The sequence below is a fragment of the Chelonia mydas genome, chromosome 8, assembly GCF_015237465.2.
Source record: "Chelonia mydas isolate rCheMyd1 chromosome 8, rCheMyd1.pri.v2, whole genome shotgun sequence".
NCBI lineage: Eukaryota > Metazoa > Chordata > Testudines > Cheloniidae > Chelonia > Chelonia mydas.
In genome coordinates this window covers 73,629,833-73,642,438 of record NC_057854.1, presented here as the reverse complement: position 1 = coordinate 73,642,438, position 12,606 = coordinate 73,629,833, and the positions used below count along the sequence as shown (strand labels likewise).

The 12,606-nt window shown below is 42.8% G+C and overlaps 2 protein-coding genes across 11 annotated transcripts in view; one reads left to right on the top strand and one right to left on the bottom strand.

Annotated features, from left to right (window-relative positions):
* The window catches only part of GLMN (glomulin, FKBP associated protein), a 46,113-nt gene extending 41,825 nt beyond the window's left edge, over positions 1–4,288 (bottom strand). The window contains exon 1 of one of the 3 annotated variants that reach the window (XM_037906458.1): positions 4,145–4,288. Coding sequence is in view for 1 of the 3 variants with exons in the window: in XM_043521367.1 (XP_043377302.1) it covers positions 3,778–3,879 (102 nt within the window). In the remaining 2 variants the exon portion in view is untranslated. Of the gene's footprint in view, positions 1–2,217; positions 3,723–3,777; positions 4,105–4,144 lie in introns of those variants that run through there. The other 2 variants (XM_043521367.1, XM_007058876.4) reach the window with 2 other exon arrangements.
* Positions 4,045–12,606, top strand: part of RPAP2 (RNA polymerase II associated protein 2) — a 68,716-nt gene continuing 60,154 nt past the window's right edge. For 5 of the 8 annotated variants that reach the window (XM_043521369.1, XM_037906453.2, XM_043521368.1 and 2 more), the window contains exons 1-5: positions 4,221–4,310; positions 6,805–6,850; positions 7,707–7,821; positions 9,357–9,455; positions 11,091–11,156. In XM_043521369.1, the coding sequence (XP_043377304.1) occupies positions 4,247–4,310; positions 6,805–6,850; positions 7,707–7,821; positions 9,357–9,455; positions 11,091–11,156 (390 nt within the window). In that variant the 5' untranslated portion in view covers positions 4,221–4,246. Of the gene's footprint in view, positions 4,311–6,804; positions 6,851–7,706; positions 7,822–9,356; positions 9,456–11,090; positions 11,157–12,606 lie in introns of all 8 variants that reach the window. The other 3 variants (XM_043521370.1, XM_037906454.2, XM_037906456.2) reach the window with 3 other exon arrangements.

The following is a 12,606-nucleotide window of genomic DNA, read 5'->3' as shown; positions in this document are numbered from 1 at the left end:
GCCTGGTCCAGTCCACACAAGAGATCCACTTCCTGGACACTACAGTGCTAATAAATGACAGTCACATAAACACCACCCTATACCGGAAACCTACTGACCGCTATTCCTACCTACATGCCTCCAGCTTTCACCCTGACCACACCACACGATCCATTGTCTACAGCCAAGCTCTGCGATACAACCGCATTTGCTCCAACCCCTTAGACAGAGACAAACACCTACAAGATCTCTATCAAGCATTCTTACAACTACAATACCCACCTGCGGAAGTGAAGAAACAGATTGATAGAGCCAGAACAGCTCCCAGAAGTCATCTACTACAGGACAGGCCTAACAAAGAAAATAACAGAACGCCACTAGCCGTCACCTTCAGCCCCCAACTAAAACCCCTCCAACGCATTATCAAGGATCTACAACCTATCATGAAGGACGACCCAACACTCTCACAAATCTTGGGAGACAGGCCAGTCCTTGCTTACAGACAGCCCCCCAACCTGAAGCGAATACTCACCAGCAACCACATACCACACAACAGAACCACTAACCCAGGAACCTGTCCTTGCAACAAAGCCCGTTGCCAACTGTGCCCACATATCTATTCAGGGGACACCATCACAGGGCCTAATAACATCAGCCACACTATCAAAGGCTCGTTCACCTGCACATCCACCAATGTGATATATGCCATCATGTGCCAGCAATGCCCCTCTGCCATGTACATTGGTCAAACTGGACAGTCTCTACGTAAAAGAATAAATGGACACAAATCAGATGTCAAGAATTATAACATTCAAAAACCAGTCGGAGAACACTTCAATCTCTCTGGTCACTCTATTTCTGATCTCAAAGTGACTATCCTTCAACAAAAAAAATTCAAAAACAGACTCCAACGAGAGACTGCTGAATTGGAATTAATTTGCAAATTGGATACAATTAATTTAGGCTTGAATAGAGACTGGGAACGGTTGAGTCATTATAAAAAGTAACCTATTTCCCCTTGCTTATTCCTTCCCCCCCCCCCCTTCCTCAGACGTCTTGTTAAACCCTGTATTTGTGCTGGAAATGGCCCACCCTTGATTATCATACATATTGTAAGGAGAGTGATCACTTTAGATAAGCTATTACCAACAGGAGAGTGGGTTTGTTGGGGGGCCTGGGTGGGAGAAAACCTGGATTTGTGCTGGAAATGGCCCACCTTGATTATCATACACATTGTAAGGAGAGTGATCACTTTAGATAAGCTATTACCAGCAGGAGAGTGGGGGGGGGGGGGGGGGGGGCGGGGGGAGAAAAAACCTTTTGTAGTGATAAACACCCATTTTTTCATGGTTTGTGTGTATAAAAACATCTTCTGTATTTTCCACAGTATGCATCCGATGAAGTGAGCTGTAGCTCACGAAAGCTTATGCTCAAATAAATTGGTTAGTCTCTAAGGTGCCACAAGTTCTCCTTTTCTTTTATCATATATACTCTATCTAGTTTATTTGCTCTATGATTGGAATGTAGGATATTGTTTATTTCTTTTTACTGTCTAGACATTTTTTATTAAAATCAAAGCTCCATCACTGCTAAATTTTATCTAGAGGAATATCTTGTCATTTTGGGTGTTGGTATCTTTAAACCTACTAATGAATTTTAAGAGAGCCTGACTGACACAATGAGCTAGATGCTATGCTAGCCTTTCACCTGTAGAGGGAGACTGGCTCAAATCCTTCCCATTGAAGGCAATAAGACTACTCACATGCATAAAATTAAGTACACGCTTAAATCTCTGCATAATGAGGATCGCTGCCTAATGCCTACTGGACACTTGTAAAGCTCACATTTTTATTTAATAACAAAAAAAAAAGCCTGAGGATTTGTTATGCCTACATTTGGGCGTGCAATCACTGTGTCTGTACACACATCCAGTGATTCTGCATGCAAATGGCTAGTTTAGTGCCTAAATACCTATCCGAAACTTGTAATCTTGATATTTATGCAACATACACAGGTGCACAATTGCATACACATTTTTATAGACTGTCCTCATGCATTCCATTTCAAATCTTGGCCTCACCCATCTCACATGATATATTTAAACAACTACATTAATTTGGTCCATAAAATAAACAGTATTAAGTCAAATTGTACTAAAAGCATCCAAATTGTATTTAGATTACTAAAAGAATAAATGCAATAGACTAATTTGATAGACCATATTGATAGTCTACTTACATTTTATTTCACTGTGGGCCAACACTGAACCTAGACTTGTCAGTTTCACTTTGTAGTTCTCATTGCCCCATAAGTGCTGGAATTAGGAGTGCTGCCACACCCCTTGTCTTGAAGCAGTTTCCGTTATATACAGAGTTTACAGTTGGGTTCAGTGCCTCTTAGCATCCCCTCTATAAAAACTGTTCCAGCGTTAGGGTTTCCAATTTTGGTTGGGTGTATTCCTGGAGGTCTCACCACACCACAATCTTTAATTAAAGCTTAATCGTTAATTCCTGGAGACTCCAGCCCAATCCTGGAGGCTTGGCAACCCTATCCATTATTCCTGCATTGCACTAGCATGTGCTGTTGTGTTTTGGTTCACAACACTGCAAGAGCAATGATGACATTTCCCCAGAACTATTTTAAATTTGTTTTAAAACAAATGTATAGTCCCTATTTGGGGCCCATCATTGGGGCCTATTTGGGGCAACATCAATAAGGCCAAAATCATGGGGCTGAGCTCTGTGCTGCTGTAATGGTATACTGGCTCAGGGCTCATTGCAGAATTGGCGCCTAAGTGATTAATCCAGTTGTCAATGATATCTTATTCTTTTCCCTAATTTCAGTGGGAGCTGGACAGGTACCTAAGTCATTATGAAAAATTACATACTAGCTATACTTGACGAATTCCCGTCACTCATTTATAATATTTTTCACCTATTTTGATTTCAGACTTGACACAGCATGCTCTCCATAAGAACAGCCATACTGGGTCAGACCAAAGGTCCATCTAGACCAGTATTCTGTCTTCCAACAGTGGCCAATGCCAGTGCTTAAGAGGAAATGAGCAGAACAGGGCAATTATTCATCCGCTGTCATCCACTCTCACAGCAGTCAGAGACTAGAGACACCCAGAGCATGGGATTGCATCCCTGACCATCTTGGTTAATAGCCACTGATGGACCTATTCTCCATGAATTTATTTCATTCTTTTTTTAATCTAATTATGGTTTTGGCCTTCACCCTCTGGCACATCCCCTGTATCTCCAAATACACAGAGGTCTAGTACAGGCTCTGTTCTGAACTTTTAATTGAAAGCTATTTGAGTTATTTAATTTTCCACTCCACTCCCCAAATGGATAACTCCAAACACACACAAGGAATTTCACTGGAGTCTGGGGGTTACTTAAAGGATCCGAACATCAATGAAAAATGCGACTCAGTGAGGGAATTTATTCCACACGGCTGTCAGTGCCTAAAAAGGATGAAAGCACCTAGCATCCTCCATACACTTTGGGACACTGACACTGCAGCATCCGCATCGCCGCTAGCCACACTTTGGGTATGGGGAGGATGGGCTGTATGGGATCCTCTTGGACAAGGTTCAGCACAGTAGTACGTGGGATTATAACGCATGCACTGCGTCACATCAGACGCTGCTCAATACCCCTTGGCCTAAAATAATGCAACTGGTGTCTCTTAAAGCAAATCAATAAGCAGATCGCCGTTCCCGCCAGAGGCCAGGGCCGCGGGGGCATCGCACTGAAGGAAGAGAAAGAGGAGACCGTGTGGGTGGCTCACGGCAAAATCCTCCAGCCAAAGGCGGAGGCTGTAAACAGGCCTGCGAGCTCCAGTCCTCCAACCAGGGGGGCGGGCGGGGAGGGTCGTTGGGGGTCTCCTCATCCGGCCCCTCTGAGCCAGCTCCAGGGGACACGTCTGGGGAGCTGCCCCGGGTGAGGCTCGGCTCGGGGGACAGGCCCAGTACCCCCCGTGAGGTGCCGGGAGAGGAATAAGGAGCCCTCCGCCAGGGGGCTAAAGCCCGCAGCAGCAGCCGCTCCGCTCCGCTCCCCAGCAAGGCTCAGAGCCCGCTTCCCCCGGCAGCGCGAAGCCTCCTTCGCCCCAGCCCCCACCCCGGGGCGGCAAGCACTGCGCGGCGCCTCACTCCTACCTAGCGTGCGTCCGCAAGAGGCCGCGCTGGATCGAGCCCCGCGTCTCAGGCTCCGCCTCCCACGGCGCCGCGGCGGGTGTGAGAGGTCAGGCCGGGCGGGCGATGATGGCGGCGGCGGCGCCGCTGCGGGTCGGTGCGAAGGCGAGGTCCAGCCGGAGACGCGCAGGTAGGATTAGTGCAGCACAGCCACGCACACACACGCGCCCCCGCTTCCCGGCCTCGTGGACTCGTCCTCCCCGGCTCCGCGCAGGGGACTGATCCAATCCGTCCTGGGGGGAGGGAGGTGTTAGTGGTTGGCATAAACAGATTAAGCAATTGCTTAGGGCCCCAAGCAGCTCAAGCACCCCCCCCCCCATTATTAGTATGTGTTGAGGGGGGCAAAAATATTCCAGTTTAGGGCTCCCAGAGTATTAGCACCAGCACTGGGGGGGGGCTCTGTGGCTGGCCCAGCCCTATGGCATAGCTCAGCCCTGTGGCATGGCCATCCCCGCTCCTGGCCCGGTGGTGTGGTGTGCCCTGGCCGTGGCGTTCTCCTGTAACTATATCCTGGGTAGGGCCCTACCAAATTCACATCTGTGAAAAACACGTCACGGACAGTGGAATCTGGTCTCCTCTATGAAATCTGGTTCGATGAAGTGAGCTGTAGCTCACAAAAGCTTATGCTCAAATAAATTTGTTAGTCTCTAAGGTGCCACAAGTCCTTCTTTTCTTTTTGGTCTTCTGTGTGATTTTACCCTATACTATACAGATGTCACTGGGGAGACCAGCCTTTCCCAAACTGGGGCTGGTTGTGGGGGGCGGTTGCCAAATTACTGTAGGGGGTTTGCGGTATTCCCACCCGTACTTCTGCGCTGCCTTCAGAGCTGGGCAGCCAGAGAGCGGCAGCTGCTGACCAAGGGCCCAGCTCTGCCAGCAGCAGCGCAGAAGTAAGACTGGCAATGCCATACCATGCCATCCTTGCTTCTGCACTGCTGCTGGTGGCAGCACTACTTTCAGAGCTCGGCTCCTGGCCAGCAGCCACCACTTTCCAGATGCCCAATTCTGAAAGCAGCGCTGCCGCCCGCAGCGCAGAAGTAAGGGTGACTATACCACGACACCTCTACAATAACCTTGCAACCCCTCACAATCCCCTTTTGGGTCAGGACCCCTACAGTTACAACACTGACATTTCAGATTTAAATATTTGCCGTCATGAAATTTAGGATTTTAAAAATCCTATGACCATAAAATTTACCGTAAAGGACCGTGAATTTGGTAGGGCACTAATCATGGGTCATGGTGGAAATTCCCATATCTCATTGTTAGTGAAGCTTGGCCAAAAGGGGGTGTCTGTATCCCAGGGAAGAGGGGATGTTGGACAACGTTGATGTAAAGGCGCTTGGCATTAGGCCACATGCACCAGCATCCATGAGAGCGACATGCATTGCTCCTTTAGGGATGTGGCTTGTTGGCTGCAACTTTTACTTTCACTTGCTTCCTCCATGTAAGGACCCTGTTGTGCAGCATCATTAAGGACAGTGTCAACCTAAGTTGTTTGAAACTAATCAAATAAAACAAGCCTATTTTCTGATCAAGCACCATTTAAATGGTATGTTTTGAAAAAGTGTTAAGTGTTAAAAAAAACAAAAATCTCCCCTTTTCTACATAATTCTTTTCTGCTTCTCTTTCTGTATAGAAGTTTCTTTTCAAAAGGGAGTGGCTGGCTAAAGGGAAACAGTAAAATTGCTTTGTGTCAAGTGCTGTCAGCTGCACAAAGACAACAAGCTGGGGAGGCAGAAAGATATTGGAGGGGTGTTGGAATTTTTGGAGGGCTTGGTTCTAAAACTTTTTTTAGTTACAGGAAACTTAGGTTGCATCTACACTAAGAATGTATCTAAAATTTCCTACACCTTCTGCCACTTGTGCTACCAATGGGTTGGGGAAGAGGAGCTAGTGTAGGTCAAACCCCGGTTAAAGTCAGCAATGTTCCACATGGGTGTAGTGCACGTGGCGCCTGTTGCAGAATCAGGGGTCATATTATTTCACCTGTTCAGAGCAGATTCAACCAACATCAGGGGGCAGAAAAAACAGTGGCAGCCAGTGCCTTGTCTACATTAGCATTTCCGCAGTTGCTGTCGCCACTGGAATTACAATGGTGGGAAATGTTATGGAAGAATCCATAGGATGCGGTGGCCACATGCGGCTCTTCAGAAGTTAATCTGTGGCTCCTTGTATAGGCACCAACTCCGGGGCTGGAGCTACAGGCACCAACTTTCAACCCCTGGCTCTGCCACAGGCCCTACCCCCACTCCACCCTTTCCTGCGCCCTCCCCTGAGCCTGCTGTGCCCTCCCTCCTCCCCTCCAGAGCCTTAACTTGTTTTTTTGAACAATATACAGGACTAAAATGATTTATTCCTCCCTGTCCTGTAGTTTGCCAGTAGATAGTATGCCAACTTATTATTTGGTCTTGCTGCTGAATATTTAGCTAAAAACTGCTGCAGCTATCTATTTAGAAACCCCCGAAGCACAGGTTTCCAAGCAGTTGCTTATGGTTTGGCTTGTGTGCAAATATTTCTTCCGTGAGGCTACTTTATGTATGGAAACGTATGAGCCACAAACGGATGTTTTGTTATTTTGAAAGTTAAAAGGTACATTGATTTATATATTATTTTATTACTAGGAAATAAACAGTCAAGTATTTTGAAAAATGAAGATGCAGCACAAAGGTATGATGCCTAGCTAATGTTATATAGTAATAATAATTGTTTACTTTACTTTAGAGTTCTCTCCTCTTTACAGAATGTCTTTTTGCTTTTTCAGAAATTTCAATAACTGTGTATAGAAGATACTTACCATTCTAATAATATTTAGCAAGTTTGTCTGCTATTCAGCACTGTAAGATGATTTAAACAACTCCGCAGATTTGTCTTGAGTTATCATATGCACACCTGTTCCTTCCAACCTGTCTCTGTCTGAGTTCTTTTCATTACCTTCCTAGGCTCTTCATCCCAGTCCCAATCTTCTTGCCCAGCCAGTCCCATTGCAGTCCCAGACTTCCTCCTGCTCTGGGTCCCGGTCCCAGTCCCCAGCTGTTCCACCTGAGGGCATGAAGGTTTTTGTTCTTAAAAGAAAAATGTCACCCACTAACCAGAGTACGTGTGGGAAAACATTTACATGCTGCTTTTCTTACAGTCCTGACTTCTGGACTTCTGTGCTTCATTTACTATTTACTTGGGCACTGGCTCAGAGTTACGTATTAATCTTGTTACAATGATGTGTTTACTTCCCAAATGAACTGTTTTCTCCAATAAAGATTGTTCAGGCTGCCTGTGGGAGAAGCCCTGGATGCTTCTCCAAGAACTTGGCGGAATGCCAAACCAAGTTTGGAAAACTCACTTGATGGTTCCTGGTTGCTACAAAATTCTAGTCTAAGTGGAATACATTGCTGAGGTTACCGTAGCAAAATGCATACCAGATCATTAAAATGCTACACTTCATATAGGAGAGAGACAAAAGATATATTTGAGAGAATTGTGTATGGTAAAGTGCTGTCTATGTAATTCAATATTTACTCTATTGTAGGAAAGCAGCACTTGAGGCTGCTATTAGAAAGAAGATTGAATATGAGAAAAAAGCTCTGCATGTTGTTGAACAGCTATTGGAGGAAGATATTACAGAAGAGTTCCTTGTGAATTGTGTATGTGTTTCTTTTACAAGTTCTTACACTAATTTGTGTCCCTAGCCCCTGTTTGCCAGAAGCTGGGAATGGCCGACGGGATGGATCACTTGATGGTTACTTGTTCTGTTCATTCCTCCTGAAGCACTTGGCATTGGTCACTGTCGGAAGACAGGATACTGGGGTAGATGGACCTTTGGTCTGACCCAGTATTGCTGTTCTTATGTTTTTAAAGTTCTTTTTAATTCTTGTTACAGATTTGTTTGGGTAATAACCATTCAATCATCCAGTTTCTCTTTCAGTGCTAATGTACCCTCTGTTCTTGCTTTTAATATTTCCACTGTGAAAATATATATGTCTTTGTTTTTAAAAGCTTGGCTTAGCCAGCCTTACTCATGATGAGTATTGCTTACTCTAGGTGAGTAGTCCCACTGCCTTTAGTGGCTCATGGATTCCAGATTGACGAGTGTGGTGTAAAAAGTTAGGATCAGATCATCTCCTCTGTGGGAAGGGGCTTTAAAGAAAGGCCCCATGGTACCATCCTTTGCCCCAAATGACTTCCCTGGCACCATAGCTTCATTAGAACAATGCAAGGACTACCCGTGTTGTGGTTGTTCTAGGTGAGGTTATGCAGAAAAGACAATACAGCTCCAGGTTATATATCTTTTCTGACTACTCCCAGTTGGCCCTGCAGAACTTAATATGTGGCTGAGCCTCCTCTGCACACGGTAGGAGAGAGAGCCATGTGCAGAGGGCCTGCTCTGAATGCATATATATATAGATATATGATATGATCCAGGTCACAGATACTATTATTCAACATGATGTAAGGGTTGTAGAATCTGGCCCAAGGGGAATATATTATGTTGCAGGCGTTAAACTGAAACATTCTTGTGAAGATACCTGACAAATGATCTATTATATTTTATCTCATGTATATGTTAAGTAGATCTGGGCAAACATTTTTGTAGTTGAATCTGAGTTCAGCTTATATAAAATAAGTTCCCTTCTACTTGGTGCTGAAAATTTTTGGCAAAGTATGTACCATGGCTTGGGTACTCTTGAAAAATATTTAGCAGGACAAACTTACCAAAAACATCCATATATTGGGTGTACCGTTTCTTCAAATTGTGCCCAGGGCCATAAGCACAGTTATTTTACTCAGTGTTCATCACTTAATAATATAAATGTAAAAGCATGAAAAGGGTTACTAGATTTATAATGTGTACCATGTAAAAAGTGTCAGTTAAGCTATATACACTGTGGAAATATTAGCCATTTATGGGGGAAACTGCAGAAATAAGTTTTTCACAAAATTATCTAAATAAAAATATAAGATGTTTTTAATAGTACTGTCTATACACTTGCTCTCATCTTACTGTGTGTGCTCACTCTATTACCATTTTTATTTTTTAACTTCTGCTTTTTAAATAGTAGTGGTTTTACTAATTTTTGTAATGAACAAACTTAAGCATTCATGTACTTCTGAGTTTTGAGAGTTATGATAGAGTGCTTTTAAAATAAGTCTGTTGATAACTATTTTCTAATGATTTTAGGGAAATTTTATTACCCCATCTCACTATAAGGATGCTGTGGAGGAGCGTTTTATCATCAAACTCTGTGGCTATCCCTTGTGTCAAAATAGGCTAGAAAATGTAAGTTTCTTTTTAATTAATATTTTGCTGTTAAGAGCTCTTGAGCCTTTCTTTATCTTTTCCATTCTCTCTTTGTCATTCTAATCATATGATCAGGAATCATTCTGTGTTACTCCCAGGTGAAGGTCCTGTTGCTCCCCACCAAAAATCTCTCTAATTAAAGGGAAAGATTGAATTTGCTCTTTTGGCTATCACTACTGCATGACTGAATCCTTTGTCATCTTTGTAAACTGACAAAGAATAATATGGATTAAACATTATGGATCCATGACTCCAGCTGTGCAACAGGAAAAGTTTATTTCCCATCCTAGTGTTTTCTTTTCTGTGAAAGCACATATCTCCATGGGAAAAGAGGCTTATAAGGTTTAAAGACAATATATCCCCATGGATACATTTTAGAACTCTTTGTCACTGTTGGATAGGTTGGCTTCATAGGAGCCTCACTACTGTGGGGTTATTGGGGGACTCAGAGCCATTGCAGAGGTATAGATTTGTCTGCATAGGCCCACAGGAAGCATAAATGAAACTTCAGAGCCTGAAGTACAGTTGACTTAAACTGTGTTGTAATGCTAGCTGCAGTATAGTAGGTAACTAGTTAAATCCATTTAATGTTTCTATTACAAGTAGGAAACAACACTTCCTAGATTTTAAAAGTAACAATACTCTCAATCCCTAAATTTGACACTTTAAGTAAATTTCCATGATATTGGTATTTGGCCTTTGACATCTAGATCTACTTGTTTCTGGAGTTTAATCTCTCTATTAATCTCACAGCATAATAAAAAATAGGACTAGCCCCTGTTGCACAATTGAAGTCTAATGACAGTAGTATCAATTTAGTAATTCCAGTATGGCAAATATGGTCAGGAAAAGAAAAAATCTATGTTCTGCTTAAATTAAAGTGAAAGATCTGTGTCTTACATATTTCTAAGACTCTTATTTCCATGGGATAAAAGCATTATTTAGCACAAGATTTTCTAGATCAAATGTAAAAGGATATTGCTAATTTCATAAATTTAGACACTGCATCTAATCATTACCTCCAATTCATGCTTTATAACATACAAGAAAGTCTATTTTGTGGGGGGTTTGGGGGATGCAATTTCTGTTACATCTTTGAAATACTTCAATTAAACTGATGACAGATGACCAGATTGTGTCATCCAATACCTTCATCCAGAGTGGAGGATGGGGAGTGTCAAACACCTTTAGCACTATTGTCCCCCTTCCTAACTCTCGGCAAAGAGCTCTCTACTGGGTCAGGTTTGTGTGTTAGAAGGGAGGAAATCTCTTACATGGTCCTTCCTCTGGCCCCACAGAGATTTACCTATGCTACTATCTTATCTGCTCTGTGGAGCCATCTCTGTGGTGGTCAGAGGGCTTGCCTTGTAGGACAGCTTCATAGGAGCCTCACCAATGTAGGGTTAGAGTGGGGGACTCACAGCTAGCACAGAGGCCTCCTGCAGATCTCCATACAACAGTTACACATGACTAATGTCACTCTTGCAGGTAATCTCATTGGCTTACAAATTCCAGTCACCTAATTTGTAACAGTAATTTTTAACATGTGGTTTAAAACGAAAGATTGATCTGAAGTCATAATCCTGGTCTCATGGTAGGTGTATCACTTTTTAGGTGCCAACACAGAAGTACAGAGTTTCAACAAAAACAAACAAAGTTTATGATATTACAGAAAGAAAGGTAAGGTTTCAAGTCTTCCTGTTATACCAATAAAATAAAAACCAGCAGGATCTTATTAAAGGGAAAAAGGCAAAATACCACATTTATTGTGAATACAGAAAGAATCATAGTAAGCAGTTAGTTTTAGCTGTAACATTCCATTCAATCTCATATTTATTCACACATTCATTCATACAAACACACACACACAGGTTCTGCAAGGTTGTTATCATAGTTACCAGCCTTAGAGTTGCTCATGCCAAGCCACTGGCCAGGTGGCCTGGACATGAGGAGGGAGCAGGGCCTTGTCAGATGCTCATCTGATGCTCCTAGAAGTTGGTTTGCAGAATCAGACCCCAAAGTTCTCACTTTTTAGAGTCTATTTTTATAGGAATTTCTTCCTATGCCAGTCTATGGGAATTGCTTCATCATGCTGTTGCTGAATCAATCAGCAGATAGCACATTCCTGACAGCTCTGTGCTGCTAGATGTTATCTTGTTCTTTGGTTCTCCCATTCTTGAGGCTGTTGGGTGGATTCCAGTCTGCCCTCTGGGGGTCCTCTGGTTATTTCCACTTGACGCCTTCTTCAGTCGATGGACACTGGATTCTTAGGCTGGCACCTCCCTGATCACTCAGTTATTATCCACACCAAGGATCCATCCACATACATCCTCTATCTCTATTTTAATCACAATTGTTAATACAACAAAAGGGTGGGGAGTCTCTGGGTGCTGTTTCTGTTGTTAGAGTATTGCTTTGAGTCTCTCTCTCTCTGTGAATTGCTTTGAGAACAGACTCTGTCTTAGAATGTACTAACACAATTAGCAGCTTGCAAGTTTCACACATAGAGGGAGAGAAACAGTACCAAAAACCAAGAGACCTCTTAATTAGTAATACCCTGGAATTTAAACTATGGGGAATCAAACTCATTTGTGATTTTAATACAGAACTTCTTTAATATGATCCAACATTCCTCTAACATATATCTAATTTTGTCTTAAGTCTCCTACATTTATTTTTGCGACAGCTTTCTTACCAAACCTTGTTTAATCACCAATATACATTTTGTTATTAGCAAAATAGATTTTTACAAACCTGTAGAGTATAAAATAGATAACCACTCTGTCTCTAGATGCTACCTACCTTTTAAAGGAAAATGCTATATTGTGCTTATATTTAAAAGGAACACAGTGCAGACAGTTGCAATCCAGCAGAAAGATCTTATTTACGTGTTAATTCAAATCTGACAATACTGATATATTGCAGATAAATTTGTGAACAGGTGGCTTTCTCAGCCTCCTCCAATTCAAAGATTACATAGTTTTCATAGGGTCAAAGTTCATCCCCATCATAGAATTTGATTTTTATTGACAAAGAAACTAACAGCATAGCACAGATTCCCTCCTAAGCCCTCCCACAGCTTGACTACTCCTAGTGTTCTTTTTTGATTACTCTTTAACTTAGACCGTAT